At 35.9% G+C, this 15,649-nt stretch overlaps 1 protein-coding gene across 9 annotated transcripts in view; it reads right to left on the bottom strand.

Annotated features, from left to right (window-relative positions):
* Nucleotides 1–15,649, bottom strand: part of AK9 (adenylate kinase 9) — a 117,463-nt gene that overhangs the window by 29,296 nt on the left and 72,518 nt on the right. For 5 of the 9 annotated variants that reach the window (XM_041759135.1, XM_041759067.1, XM_041759293.1 and 2 more), the window contains 4 exons: nucleotides 8,777–8,989; nucleotides 6,286–6,549; nucleotides 5,213–5,337; nucleotides 2,246–2,465 (listed from right to left, as the gene is read on the bottom strand). In XM_041759135.1, coding sequence (XP_041615069.1) covers nucleotides 2,246–2,465; nucleotides 5,213–5,337; nucleotides 6,286–6,549; nucleotides 8,777–8,989 — 822 coding nt within the window. Of the gene's footprint in view, nucleotides 1–2,245; nucleotides 2,466–5,212; nucleotides 5,338–6,285; nucleotides 6,550–8,776; nucleotides 8,990–15,649 lie in introns of those variants that run through there. The other 4 variants (XM_041759768.1, XM_041759218.1, XM_041759604.1 and 1 more) reach the window with 3 other exon arrangements.

Here is a 15,649-nt window from a genome sequence, read left to right as displayed (position 1 = left end):
GTTTACACTCCCACCAACAGTGCAAGGGATTTCCTTTTCTCCACAGTCCAGCCAACATTTGTTATCTCTTGTCTTTTGATGACAGCCATTCTAATAAGAGTAAGGTAATATCTCATTGTACTTTTTAAAAAAGATTTTATTTATTCATGAGAGAGAGAGAGAGAGAGAGAGAGAGAGAGAGAGAGGCAGAGACACAGGCAGAGGGAGAAGGCTCCATGCAGGGAATCTGACGTGGGACTTGATCCCAGGACCCCAGAGTCACACCCTGAGCTGAAAGTAGATTCTCAACCCCTGAACTACCCAGGCATCCCTCTCATTGTACTTTTGATTTGCATTTCCCTGATGATTATTGATACCGAGCACTTTTTCATGTACCTATTGACTTGACTTGACCATCTGTATGTCTTCTTTGGAAAAATGTCTATTCAGAGCCTCTGAATTTTTTTTCAGATTTTTAATCTATTTTTAAATCAGATTGTGTGTGTGTGGTTTTTTTTGTTTGTTTGTTTGTTTGTTTCTTGGTTTTTTGTTTTTTTTTTTTTGCCATTGAGCTATGTAAGTTCTTCATATTTTGTGGATTTTAACCCCTAATCAGATGCAAATCAGATAAGACTTGTAAACATTTTCTCTCGCCCTTGATGGCTTCCTTTGTTGTGCGAAAGCCTTTTAGTTTGATGTAGTCGCCATTTGTTGACTTTTGCTTTTGGTGTCAAGTCCAAAAAATAAATAAATAAATAACTGCCAAGACAATGTCAAGGAGCTTATCCCCTATGTTTTCTTTTAGAAGTTTATTGGTTTCAGGCCTTATATTCAAATCCTTAATCCATTTTGAGTTGCTTTTTGTGTATAGTATAGGATAGGCGTCCAGTTTCATTTTTTTGTATGTAGCTGTCCAGTTTTCCCAGGATTTACTAAAGAGACTGTCTTCCATCATGTATCTTTGGATTTTTGCTTGTAAATTAATTGACAATTTGGGCATGGGGTTATTTCTGGGCTACCTGTTCTGTTCCATTGATCTATGTGTCTAGTCTGCTATTGAACCTCTGTATTGAATTTTTCAGTTCCGTTATTGTATTCTCCAGCTCTGTGATTTCCATTTGGTACTTTCATATATTTTCTCTTTCTTGAAATTCTTACTTTGTTCATGCATTGTTCTCTGGACCCTGTGAGCATCTTATGAACATTAGTTTGAACCCTTTATCAGGTAAATAAAATCACTTATCTTTGTTTCAGTAAAGTCTACTTCTGGAGTTTTTGTTTGAAAAATATTCCTTTCTTCATTTTCTTTGACCCTGTGTTGTTTTCTGCACTGGTTATGAATAATGCTGTTATGAATATTCATATATACATTTTTATGGGGATCCATTTTCATTTCTGTTAGATGAGTTCCTAGAAGTAGAATGGCTGGATTCCCTATGACACTTTTGAGCATTTTATGTAATACTCCCCTGATTTCAGTTTTAGAAAAAATATCTTATATTGATATATGGATCTGTTTCATTGTAGGCTAACATGGCCATGTTGGATGGTAGCATCACTCCAAGAACTAGTGAAAAAGCCATCAAAATTTTAATTCTGAAGAACCCCCCCGCCCGCGAGTGGGACAAGGCCTAACCCTGAGGCAGCTCATCCAGGCGCCTCCCATGAATTCAAGTAACAAAAACATTCTGTTTTTGCGAGATGAAAAAAAGAAACTATCTCCCCTCGCCCTGACTGGGAAAGTCCCTGAACATGGTCGTGCTGACCTTCAAAGAAATCAATGCTATGCTACTCCCGCAGTTTTTTGCCTTTAAAAGATACCTGTAATTGCTAATCAGGGCTCTGCCACCTCGGAGAGCCCGTTTACGCAAACGTCCAATAAACCCTCTTGCTTGTTGCATCTGCCTGTCTGGGGTCTGAGTCCCTGGGTCGTCCACCGGGACGCGTTGGCACCCGTGAGCCAGGGTCCAACAAATTCTTTTTTTTTTTAATTTTAATTCTTTATGTTGCTTCTCCTTCTACTTCTCTCCTGTGTCTGGTATAGGATATGTTTGTGCTGCCACTATCTTTAATTTTAAAGATGCGTTGTAGAGAAAAGTATTAACATATTGCAAATCACATGGGTTTAAAATAATTTTTAACTATTTAATTAAAAATAGTGTTAATATTTGATAAAAAGTGTTTTCATATTGACTGTGAAAGACCATTTTATAACTTGAACAGACGTTGACTAAATTTACTCCCATATTTTTTATTGGATACATACCTTGATTTTCGCCTTCATTTCTTTGATGAGTTTCTTCCTTTCTAATTTCTTCTTTTGTTTCTGTTTCCACTTTTCCATTTGAGAAGGAAGGAGTCGATCAGAAATATCTTGATCATCTACTTGTATAAAAACAGCAGCATCTGGGAAAAATCCATGTTCCCCCAGAAACAGGGCCTCCTCAGGATATCGTGGGAAACCATCTAATATAAAACCTGTGGAACTTGGTGGAAATTTCATAATTTATTGACTTAAAATATTGCATTATAAATATTGACTTAAAATTTAAAAATTAATAAATCACAACTTTATATAAGATGTGCAATGAATAGTTTTAGAAGTTTACTGTAGTATCTTTTATTTCGTTTAATATTTCTACTTGGGTAAGCATGGTATGTTTTCTCCCAAATGTATTGAATTAGATTAAAATAATATTTTATACTTCTGTTCATAGTATAGATAAGTTCTCTTATATTGTAAATAGTCTTAAATATTTGGTGAAAAAGTAAGAGAAAATAAATTATCTGCTTGGGAATTGTGATGACTGTATCACCCTTATGTAAAGGTAGGTTTGGCTAGCCTGCTTCTAGTGGGATTCCACCTTTGTGCAGTTTTTCTTCTCGTGATGCTTCCTTTCATGAGAGTTTTTACCCTTTTTCCTGGATCCCCTTATGATCAATGACAATTACTAATGTAGGCAACCTGGCCCATATATGTTAGATGATTATGTTCAAATAGAATTATAAAACTTGTCCAGGTAAGAGGAAACAATAAGGATCAGAAAAATAACTGGAACATGGCTATATTTTCATTATTAAACAACCAGGCTTTAAGAACTTGGTTTTGTTTACTTGAAAGAGTCGATATTGATCTACTTTTGAATGAGAATTTATCCCGTTTACCTAAAATTTGACTTCTTTTAGGTATTTATATTTAAATATATGCTGTCTTCTTCACAGGAGTTCTATGAACATTTGACAGTTTGAGTCCTTATCTGACATTTTAAAATGTTTCCTGTCTTAGTAAGTGGGCAGATTTTTATATTTTGGCTCTAAGATGTATGCCTTTTTCCTTAGGGATGCCTTCAGCAATGTCTCTTCCGTGAGGAACAATTTCATCTCTACTGTTCCAGCTGTCACTTCTTTGTCAAGCTCTACCTCTATACCCAACTTCTGAGTTTCAATTCAGAATTTTCAAAAGGTTTCTTAGTTCCTTCATTGAAGTGCCCTTCAGGAATTGTATACGTATCATACTGTCAAAAATCATACTCATTGTTACCCTTCCACACTGCTCTTGCCTCTGACTCACTGGTATTCAGGTACCAAACTTCAGAGATACTTGGACTGCTCCTCCAGCCCCCTCTTGCTTCTCACATATGAGAGCTAAGCCCTGGCCTGTCCTCTTCTGTACCCATATTTCCATTTCTACCATTACATCTTAGTTCAGGCGCTTATTATATCCCTCCAGGACTCATGCAATAGCCCTTCAAATATATGTTGATTTTTCCCCTGATTAGAAAAGCAACAAATCCCACTACAGAAAAATTGGAAAATAGAGAAAAGCATGAAAAACGGCAAGATTATCCACAATCTCATATCCTAGAGATTACTGTCATTTTGTTTTGTTTCTTTCCAATTTATTCCTCTATTTATTCCATCTTGCTATTATACTATAAATAACTTTGTATCTTTTTAAACTTAATGTTATATAATAACATTGCTCATGCTATTACAAGTTCTTCATTTTAATATATTTTGATGGTTGCATAATAGCTATTTTATTTAGACTTTTTACAATTTCACTTTTTTATTTTTAATTCTTCCATTCATATGATTTTTAAAAAAAATTTTAATGTAGGGGATCCCTAAGTGGCTCAGCTGTTTAGCGCGCCTGCCTTTGGCCCAGGGCATGATCCTGGACCCCGGGATCGAGTCCCACATCGGGCTCCCTGCATGGAGCCTGCTTCTCCCTCTGCCTGTGTCTCTGCCTCTCTCTCTCTCTCATGAATAAATAAATAAAATCTTTAAAAAAATAAAAATAAAAATAAAAAAATTTAATGTATAGTGTGAGGTCAGGAGCTAAATTAATGAAGAACACCCATGACTACATTGGTTTTGTTGTTGTTGTTGTTGTTTTGTTTTTTAAAGATTTACTTATTTATTTGAGAAGGCAGGGAGTGGCAGAGGGAGAGGGACAAGCAAACTCCACGCCAAGTGCAAAGCCCAAAGTGGGGCTGAATCCCATGACACCAAGATCATGACCTGAGCCAAAATCAAGAGTTGGATGCTTAACCCACTGAGCCACCAAGATGCACCCCCTCCATGACTACATTGTTGCAGTTGACCTGCCTATGTTTACCACAACTAATGAACTAATTAGGGCAACAGGAAATTAAAATCAAAGTCGATGACCTATAACCAACGTGAATAAAATACAGTTTCATCTAAGTGTCTGTTATTATTGGTACTATAGTATCATTCTAGTTAGGAAATTGCAGTGAAGTTTTAAACCCTGATGGCATGGAGATTCTGATATATGTCCTGTCTAAAGTCATGCTTCTTCCTGATTTTTAAGAAAGGGATAACACTGGACAGTTACTAAGTGGTCTTAACTGTAATTATTGAAAGGCTCCAAGGAAAAGAGTCCAGTTCATCAGTAGCATACATGGGTTTAGAATATGGGTGCTCAACCATGACTACACAGTAGAATCACCTGGGGAGGTCTCAAAAATACCACTGCCTAGATCTCAACTTTACACTTCTAAAATTTTTGATTGTTGTTTTGGGGAAGGGGCCCCTAGCATCAGTATTTTTAAATTCATTCCTCAAACGTTTTTAATGTGTAGAATCGCTAGTTTACAAGAGAGTAAAAGAAAAAAATCTTAAAATTTATGCTGAATTATGTGTTTAACTTTTCAGAATAAAGCAAATAAAAGTCAACAATTATATAACCCTATATAAAATAAGATACCGTATTGGTTCTGTAAGCCACCATTCAGAAAGAATTGTTTCAAGAATTTCGGGAGGCAATGGCTCATTTTCCATTAGATTTAATCTGATTGCTTCTTCTTCTTCTGTAAATTGTACTTCTTGAAGCTAAAAACAAAAATCAGGAGATGAGAAAAAATTTAAAACTCTGTATTAATAAATAATACTCTATACATAGTTGATTAGGGCGAGACCTTTACTTCTTAGATCATTTTTAAAATGCTGCTTGTTAAAAAAATAAAATAAAATAAAATACTGCTTGTTAACACTTTAAAACTTGAACTCTTTTTAAAAAAATCAACATTTAATATGGTTTAAAATATTAAATTATATATTATAGCTAAAAGGAGTTACTAGTGATTAGTATGAATGATTTTCAAACATGGCCTCAGGATAACTGTCTCATCACTTTGTGCTAAGATATTATTCAGTCTATCTCACACTCCCATAAGGTTTAACTAATTTTTGTCATTTATCTTATAGTTATTCAGCTCAGATCCTGATTGAAGGATGGGCCAGCCAGCCAGTCATCTGGGATACAATCCATAGCTGGGCCCATTTACAGGGGATAATTTGAGAAGAAAAGGGTCTACCTCTATCAGAAATGGTTAAAAGGTGATTTAGAATTGAGAATTTTCTCTTTACAACCCCAGAAAGAAACCATCTAAGATATATATACAATTTCTTACATGCATCATTAGAATATTTTGAGATCTCTACTGTTGCTGGGGCAGATTTTTATGATATTTGATAGAAAACAGAGAACACAATAAAGCAAAACCTTATAGTCTAGGTCAGACATATCAAATATCATAGTCCCAAATAAATGCTACACAACAGTTTTGTCAGGGAAAGCTTCTCAGATTTTTACTGGAGTCATGTAAAATTTAGCATTTTTGTATTCTAGATGAGCAGTAAGATATGTATTTAACACGTGGGGTGGTTAATTTTTTTCTTCTTCCGAGAAACTTTATAGAGTTTTATACTGCTTATATTCTACTTCCCAAAAGTAACACCAGTAAGCATAATTATCTGCAAAGACAGTATTAATATTACTACTGGCTTCCTTGTATTTTCTTCTTCAATCTTGACATTGGCCTGAATTGCAAGTTCTTCAAGTTCTTGCTTTGCAAACTGTTCTTCATCAGAATCTTCTTCAAATTCAGTTCCAATTCTCTTTTCGGTTTTGAGCATTATTTTTTCTTGAAGGTATTCTTCAAACTGAATGTGAAAAATGCCCCATTTTTCTGCTAACTGCCTTCCACAGGTGGTTTTGCCAGAGCCATGGGGGCCCAGAAGGCATATTCTTACTGGAGGAGCCTGCCACAGGAGGTAGGTTGGGGAGAGATAGGGCAGGAGGAGAGGGAAGAAAAGAAAGTTTTGAGTAATTTAGAAAACATCAGGGTTAAAAAAAAAAAAAAAAAAGAAAACATCAGGGTTAGTCATTGCCTCTCCCCCCAAGACTGAATTATCACTTCACAACACCAATAGTGTCAGAGAGCACAACCATACACATATTTCAGTAATCCTCCTGGGCACCGTATGAAAATTGAAGTTCACAAAAATAGCCCAAATTATTCAGGAGAGTTTAAATTGTGTTCTATATGTTCTGTTTAAGAAGGCATTGGAATTAGGGGCACTGGCTGGCTCAGTCAGTGGAGCATGCAGCTCTTGATCTCAGGGTTATGAGTTCAAGCCCCATGTTAGGTGTGGAGCTTACTTCTTTGAAAAAAAAAAAAAGAGAGAAGGCATTGATGTTTTTGAAAGTATAAGTGACAATGTATTGTGACTTGTACATTTTGATTTTGTAATCTCAACCTAGGAAATTATACTAATAAAAAAACTCAAGAGAAATGAAAAATGACATGCCTGAAGATCTCCTAAATATTATTTCATATCCATAATGAAAAACCGCACTATGAAAATGCTATGAAAAACATCAAACAATTAGATGTTAAAGTGGTACATCAAAATGATGAAGTATCATGACATCTATGTAGAAATATATAAACTTCCACTGATACAATGTTGAGTGAAAAAAAAGATTGTAAAATATTACATACACTGGAAAGAATATACATCCATGTGGAATAGGGTGAGAAAGCAAAATAAAAAAATGAAGGTTCTTGTCTAAAGTTGATGCAATGATGCATGTGCTTTATTTTTCAAATGGATGTGTTTTTTTTATGATGGTAGTAAAATATACATAACATAAAATTTACCATTTAAAACATTTTTTTCAGTTTAATTCAAATATTTATTTATTGAGATGGCATACTTAAATACCACAAAATCCACCCATTTAAAGTATATAATTCAGTGGTTTAAAATGTATTCATTTAAACTATTTTTATACAATTCAGTGGCATTAAGTATACACACAATTTTGTGTAACCGTCACCACTATCCATTTCCAGAACTTTTGCATCATCTCACACTGAAACTCCACAAACTTAGGGAAACATGGATTGTTCTCTAGCTGTATAGTAAGACTCCTTTTCAAGCCAATGAATCAGTATCAGCCCTTGCTCCTGAGAGTCAACCAGTCAGGCACAGACTTGTCCCTATGATCATACCTCTGAGTGTGAATCAGGTGAACAGTGATCTCATCTGAGTAACCACACTTCTAATAAATGGTGGACTTTGCGTGTCAACCCACGAAAAGTCCACCAATCCCTGAATCCCATTCATCCCCAAAATCCTGTCTTAAGATCAGCAGACTGCTCTGGAGTCTCTAGAGAGACCAACCAGCACAGGTGGCCTTTCATGTAGCAAGCAATAAATCTAGCTGTGTCTTTTTCCTTTAGCTAAAAGACAAATATTAGGTGTTGGTTTGACACAACCTAAACTCAGTATTGCTTATTTTGCCCCCAAAATAACAGAGTCCTATTCAGACAATCACTTGGTGACAGGAAGGTCAAAGGAGAAAAAGTAGGCAACTCAAGGGTGGGCTGTGATCCCTTTAAAGCAGAAGAGGGGCAACCCCCCACCCCATTACCAAATGCCACCCTTGCCCCAGGACCTTTGCAGCAAGCCGTGTTCCTGCCCCAGCTCTAGCACCTTTTCATTTTGATAAAGACCTTACTGTCTTTTTACCAACTTACTACTTGAAATGATGATATAGCCTGCGTTTGGTGTCTCGAGGCTGTGATCTATTTTCCTAGTGGTTCAGTTTTAAAAAATAAATAAGGTTTAGTTTTTTCCTCCAAAAAAAAAAAAACATTAAAATGTTTTAAATGGTAAATTTTATGTTATGTATATTTATTTTACTACCATCATAAAAAAACACATCCATTTGAAAAATAAAGCACATGCATCATTGCATCAACTTTAGACAACGTGTTCTGGTTTGATTACTGCAGAAATTAAAGAAGTGAATTATTTTATGTTATATTCCAAAAAATCGTTCTTGAAACTTAGATAATTACACCATATTGTTTTATCAGACTGGGGACTACTATTAAGTGAAATGATGAAGGTTGGCGGTCAGTCCTTGGAAAAGCATCCAGGAGCAATTATTAGGATTGGATAGGAATACTGTTTTCACCTTTAATGGTTCTTTATGAGCCACGTACTCCTCAGGATGCTCTAGAAACTTTTCTTTAGCCTCAGGACTTGAAAAATAGTAGATCTTTTCTCGATATTTAGCTGCTTCGTCTGGACTGCCTGGTTGTAGGATGAAGTTTTCTTTGAGAACCACTGGACAAAAGTGCTTTGTATCTCCCAAGTGCCTTTTCTTCTCTTTAATTCTGTCTTCATTCTACAAATATTGTTCAGTTTGGAGAACAGGGTTAAAAGTATTTTGATGTAAGACCAAAAGATGGAATTAAACAAATAATGCTTCTTGAATAATATTTAATCCATAACAAGATGCCTTTAAACAGTCCACAAAAGGCCAGTTCTTAGGCAAATTTAATTAATTAAAATATCAGTTTCTTGTATCCCTATAAGCTCACATCCTGAATAATATCTAATCTATAACAGTAATCTCTTTAAAACACTCAACAATTTTATGTGTACCCTTCCAGACCCTTTTTCAAAGTATATCCTACCAACAGACTGTAAAAATAGACATATATTTAGGCACAGACACAGTATTTTAAAAAACGCCCATGGGATAATACTTTACAAGACTATTCTACAACAAGCCTCTTTTATTCCCCCCCGAAACAAGATATAATGAACAACTTTCTGTAAAAGGTGCAAACAGGAGGCTGGTCTATACTTTTCTTGCACCATTCTTGTTCAATTTTTGTATGAAAGTTATGCAAATGCTCCAAAATGAGCTGGGAAGTATTGTTATTTTTCTACCACGAGGAAGATGTTTTTAAAAATATTTTTATTTATTATCTATCTATCTATCTATCTATCTATCTATCTATCTATCTATCTATTTAGTGTGAGTAGGAGGAGGGGCAGAGGGAGATGGAGAAAGAGACTCCCAAGCAGACTCTGCTCTGGGCATGATACAGGGCTCAATCTCACGACCCTGAGACCATGACCTGAGCCAAAATCAAGAGTCGGATGCTTAACCAACTGAGCCACCCAGGCGCCCCTATTACGTGGAAGGGTTTAAGCAACACAGGAATTATCTAATCAACAAAGATATATTAGAAATGATTTGTAATTCCCTTCTATCATTCTTGTTTGTTCAGCTTTTATTGTTCTTCCTAAGCAAACTAGCAATTCATATTTTAAAAATCCCTTTTATCTTGACTTTAAAATGTATTAGTATAAAGTTCCTATAATTTAAACCACTCTGTTTTTAATATTTGATTATATGCCCATTTTTGTTTCAAATGTTATTGGCTGCTTCTTTTTACCTAATTGGACTTGTTAGAAGTTTATCTATTTGGTTACACTTGCCAATGAACCAACTTTTCATTTTTTGAAATTAGGGCTACTGTTTTCATTTTTGTCTTCTTTCCCTATTTTGTTAAATTTTTGCCTTTATCTCCTTTCTGCACTCATTGGGTTTATTTGTTGTGCTTTTTTCCCAGATTCTGAGTTGAATGCTTAATTTTTCCTGCTGATAAATTCACTTAAAGTAGTTGGCAGACTTAAAAAAATATGAATGTGGCTTCCAGTTATATTTGAATTTCAGATAACAAATAATTTTTAGTATAAATTTGTACCACACATAAAAATTATTCTTTACCTCAAATTCAAATATAATTGGGTATCATTTTTTTAAATCTGACAATTATAATTTCTACTTCTGCCATATTGCAAAGCATTTATATGTGATTTTTTTGGAGGGCTGGAAAACAACATATGTATTTTTTTTATTTTAAAGCTGAAATGTAAAATTTATCCAACTTCTAATAAATCTGAAATAAGGTCATGTGACACTTAAAAATTGCATTGAATTCTAAAATCTTTGTTCTTATTTTGACTTTTATAATGTATTAAATTATAAAATGCAATTTTGTTTAAAAGCATTGTTGAACTCACAGTAAAAACATATGCACTCAAACACAATTGAAAGTATAAGTTCTGACCTTTGTGAAAGTCAGTATAATTTTGTTTCATGAGAATTTTATTTTATTTTAATTTTTTTACTAAGGTATTTAAAAATTATTTATTTATTTAAATTTCCAGTATAATTAACATACAGTGTTATATTAGTTTCAGGTATACAATATAATGATTCAACAATTCTATATGTTTCTCGGGGCTCACCAAGGTAAGTACACTTTTAATCTCCTTTAGTTATTTCCCCCATTCCTCCACCCACCTCCTACCTGGCAACTACCACTTTTTTCTCTGTATTTAAGAGACTGTTTTGTTTTGGTTCATCTCTTTTTTCTTTGTTCATTTGTTTTACTTCTCAAGTTCCATGAGTGAAATCATTTGCTATTTATCTTTTTCTGACTTATTTCACTAGCATTACATCCTTTAGCTCCACCATGTCATTGCAAATGGCAAGATTTCATTCTTTTTATGGCTGAAAGATTTTCCTCTGTGTGTGTGTGTGTGTGTGTGTGTGCCACTTTTTCTTTATCCATTCATCTATCAATGGACACTTGTAGATTTTCACTTCCCTGAATCTCCAGGGCTCCTGCTTGCGTCCTCTCTGTTCCCTAATTCTCCCTTTAAAACTTCCACTTGCCTCTGTGCAAATCAGATTTCAGTTCACAGTGGGCTCTTTTCTCTATTGATGAAAACATGTCCTTATCACTTCTATGCCCAGTTTTGCTTATCTTTGACAGCATAAAGTATCTTTTTTGTTGTTGTTTTAATGCATTTTCCCTTGAATTCTACTTTTACTGATACTCAGAATGCTATTTCCTCTTTTTTTTTTCATTAGGACTTGCTTTTTATATCTCAATCCATTTGAGTCCTAAGTTAATTGTAGTGGCTTACATTGGTTGACTCCAGTTTTTCCTTATAATAGGTGGATCTAGAATTATCCCTAAATAAATTTTAGAAACAGAAAGTGAGGAATGTGTATAGAGGCAATAGGGTGGGGTTAGGGATATCTTAAAACAAAGGATTCTGGGAAAATGGTGATCTGAAGACACCTCCTTCCTTTCTCTACCACCATCTCAATATTAAACACTACTGGAAAAAATGAATGAATGAATGAATGAATAAATAAATAAATAAATAAACAAACACTACTGGGCAGGCAGCTGAAATCCATCAACATCTGAGAGGAGGAAACCATATGGGATTGTTTACCACTATGGGCTAGATGAGCACTTGGAGACAAACATTAGAGGGGTCAGAGTATTAAGATGTCAAGTCTTAGGAGGAATTTTTTACAGAGATCTTTGGATTTCCTGGAGAATGGTAACATCAGCAATTACCAGGGCAATTCTTGTGGTCTCTCTGGCTCACAAAAGATGAAGAAAGAGGTGTATGGGTAGAAAGAGTCCTCCCCAGTCCTGCATCTGGGCAAGTATGAGATATACTTATCAGGCTTGTCTTAGGCCTTAGCAATGACTAGAAAACCACCACCCATGTAAGGCAGCCTAGCCAACTGCAGGATCAGTCAGATCAAATAGATCACAAAACATTGCAACAGAGATGGACAGAACCCAATCTCTGAGTGGAAAAATAATAGGGACATTAATAGAAATTCAAGTAAACACTAGAAAGAGTTCACAGGCACCAACAAAATGTGCAAATAAGCCTAAGAAGAGAGTAACAACTTGTGGTAGAATAATGGCCTCCCAAAGATCCCCAGAACCTGAGTGGGTTACCTTGTGTGTGATTAAGGATGTTGAGATGGGAAGCTCATCCAGGTGGTGGTCCTTAAGAGGGAAGCAAGAAGGTCAAAGGCAGAAGAAGAGATGAGATGATGAAAAGCAAAGGTTGAAGTAATGTGCTTTGAAGATGGAGGAAGAGGCCATAAGCCAAAGAATGCAGGAGGCCTCCAGAAGCTGGAAAAGACAGGAAAAGGTTTCTCCTCTAGCAGAAGGAACATAGCTAATATTGATTTTAGCCCGGTAAGATTCATTTCAGAGAGCTGACCTTGAGAACTAAATGATAACTTGGTTGTTTTAAGCCACTAACTTTGTGGTAATTTGTTACAACGGCAATAGAACCCCAACAAATGCCTTAAATGAGAAGACTGAATGGAAGACATATCTACAAATATATGAACAAAAAAGCAAAGAGATGGAGAATTTGAGGGAAAAGATAAAGATATTTGGAGGATAGACCCAAGAGATCTAATAAGTATTAAGTATTATGGAAGGAAAAAAAGGAAGAGATGGAGAAGAGGCAAGAATTAATTTCCCACAGATACAGAAAGATATAACATACAGATTTAAGGGCACCCCAAGCATAGGCAAGATTGATGAGAAAAGACAAACACTTGTGCATATCTTGAATTCTGCAGTGGCATTAGAACTGTCATTTCTTTTTGTACTTTCTGTTTGGCAAAAGAGAAATATCTTTGTTGTTGATTTTTCCTATTGTAAAAATGGTATCTTTCTAATGTTAAAAAAACAGGTAGTATAGATAAGCACTTAAAAAATAAAAATTACTTATAAGTCCATCACTCAGAGATAACAACCATTAGCACTTATAATAGCTTGACTGAGGTATGGCTGACATTAAAACACTGTACAAAAAAATTTTGATTAGTTCTGAAACAAGTATTCATTTGTGTATTTACCACAACCAAGATGATAAACATATTCATGAATACCAGAAGTTCGCTCACATTTCTTCTCAAAATCTCTCTTTCCTGTCCCTTTTTGTCTCCTACCTGCTCCATCCCCAGGTAACTGGTGCTCTGTTTTCTAACACTATAACTAGTTGGTACATTCTAAATTTTTATATAAATGGAATCAACAGGATATATTCTTTTTTTGTCTAGCTTCTTTCTTTTCACATAATTTCACATAATTTTCACCTTGAGATTCATCCAAGTTAGTGCCTGTTCATTAAAGGGTTGAAAATTTCAGTCCCACCCTCAACCTTCTGAGGTGGGATTAGACTGGAGGTTGAATCAGCCAATGGCCAATGACTTAGTCAGTCATGACATTGTAATGAAGCCCCCGTAAAACCGAAGAGGACAGCTTTTTGGACTTTTCTTTTAGAAAAGCTTCCTTGTGCCACCAAGCAGGGCACCGAGCTCCACAAGGACGGAAGCTTCTTTGTTCAGGACCTTGTCCTATGTATCAATTTACCTGGCTGTGGATTAGCATTCATCATATCCTCTAATAAACTGATAAATGTAGGTAAATGTTTTCCTGAATTCTGCTGTCTTAGCAAATTAATTGAGGAGGTTATTGGAATCCCTAATCAGGCAGTCAGAAGCAGAGGAAACAACCTGGGTCTGAGGTGGAGTATGGGGGAGTGGTCCTTTAGGACTGAACCATTAATCTGTGGAATCTGATCCTCTCACCAGGTGGATAGTATCAGAATTGAGTTGAATTCTCAGACTCTGCTGGTGTCCAAGAACTACTTGGTGTTGTGTTGTGGAGAACCTCCTCCTATGCTGGAATCGGGTCTAGAAACCTTGAAAGAATTGATAAGACTCCAAATGAAAAGAATCACTTCCAAGCACATGAGAAAATGCTCCGTGTCACTGGCCATCAGGGAAATACAAATCAAAACCACAATGAGATGCCACCTCACACCACTGAGAATGGCGAAAATTAACAAGGCAGGAAACCACAAATGTTGGAGAGGATGTGGAGAAAGGGGAACCCTCTTGCACTGTTGGTGGGAATGTGAACTGGTGCAGCCACTCTGGAAAACTGGTGGAGGTTCCTCAAAGAGTTAAAAATAGACCTGCCCTACGACCCAGCAATTGCACTGTTGGGGATTTACCCCAAAGATGCAGATGCAGTAAAATGCCGGGACACCTGCACCCCAATGTTTGTAGCAGCAATGTCCACAATAGCCACACTGTGGAAGGAGCCTCCGTGTCCAATCGAAAGATGAATGGATAAAGAAGCTGTGGTCTATGTATTCAATGGAATATTCCTCAGCCATTAGAAATGACAAATACCCACCATTTGCTTCGACGTGGATAGAACTGGAGGATATTATGCTGAGTGAAATGTCATTCGGAGAAGGACAATCATTATATGGTCTCATTCATTCAGGGAATATAAAAAATAGTGCAAGATATTAAAGGGGAAAGGAGAGAAAATGAGTGGAAAATATCAGAAAGAGAGACAGAACATGAGAGACTCCTAACTCTGGGAAACGAACAAGAGGTAGTGGAAGGGAAGGTGGGACGGGGGTTGGGGTGACTGGGTGATGGGCAGTGAGGGGAGCACTTGACGGGATGAACACTGGGTGTTATGCTATATGTTGGCAAATTGAGCTCCAATAAAAAAAACAAGATTAAAAAAATATACAAAACCAAAAACAAACAAAAAAATCCAAAGTGTTAAAAAAATTATGTCTTAAAGTTTAAATTTTGTGATCAGTAACCTTTTGAATAAATGGAAATTTGCTTTTGAAAAAAAAATCACTTCCTATTTTATTAGGGATAGAAAGTGACTAGATACCTAAATTGGGTGGCTATCAAATGAGAATGGTTATCAAAATTCTGGTGCTAAGGGAGTAGATTAGTGCCTGATAATGACCTACTCCTTCCCCCCCATTCCCAATACTGCTCCTTATTATCATGCAAGCAGCCTTTCAAAGAGGCCTTTGCTATCTGTATTTTACATGGAACACCCATTTCCCTTAAATGTTTCTGTATCTAGTACCTATACATGTTTGCATGGCAAGAAAATTAAAAGATTTCCCTTTTCTTTTTTTCATAGGTGTAATATACTGTCTAAGTAGCCCTGGCATTCCAGGGGTCAAGGGAAGCTGGGTGGAGGCCAAGTGTGTTGAAAAATGCTGAGTTATAAAATTGAGGATACCTGCTTATTTTTTGAGGGTCTGAAAGTGCTAGTTGCCACTCTGGATATATGCACTTTCAAGGATGTGACCCATGTGA

The sequence above is a fragment of the Vulpes lagopus genome, chromosome 1 (genome assembly GCF_018345385.1).
Source record: "Vulpes lagopus strain Blue_001 chromosome 1, ASM1834538v1, whole genome shotgun sequence".
Lineage (NCBI taxonomy): Eukaryota > Metazoa > Chordata > Mammalia > Carnivora > Canidae > Vulpes > Vulpes lagopus.
The sequence above is the reverse complement of the archived record's forward strand: the minus strand, read 5'-3'. Positions and strand labels throughout refer to the sequence as shown.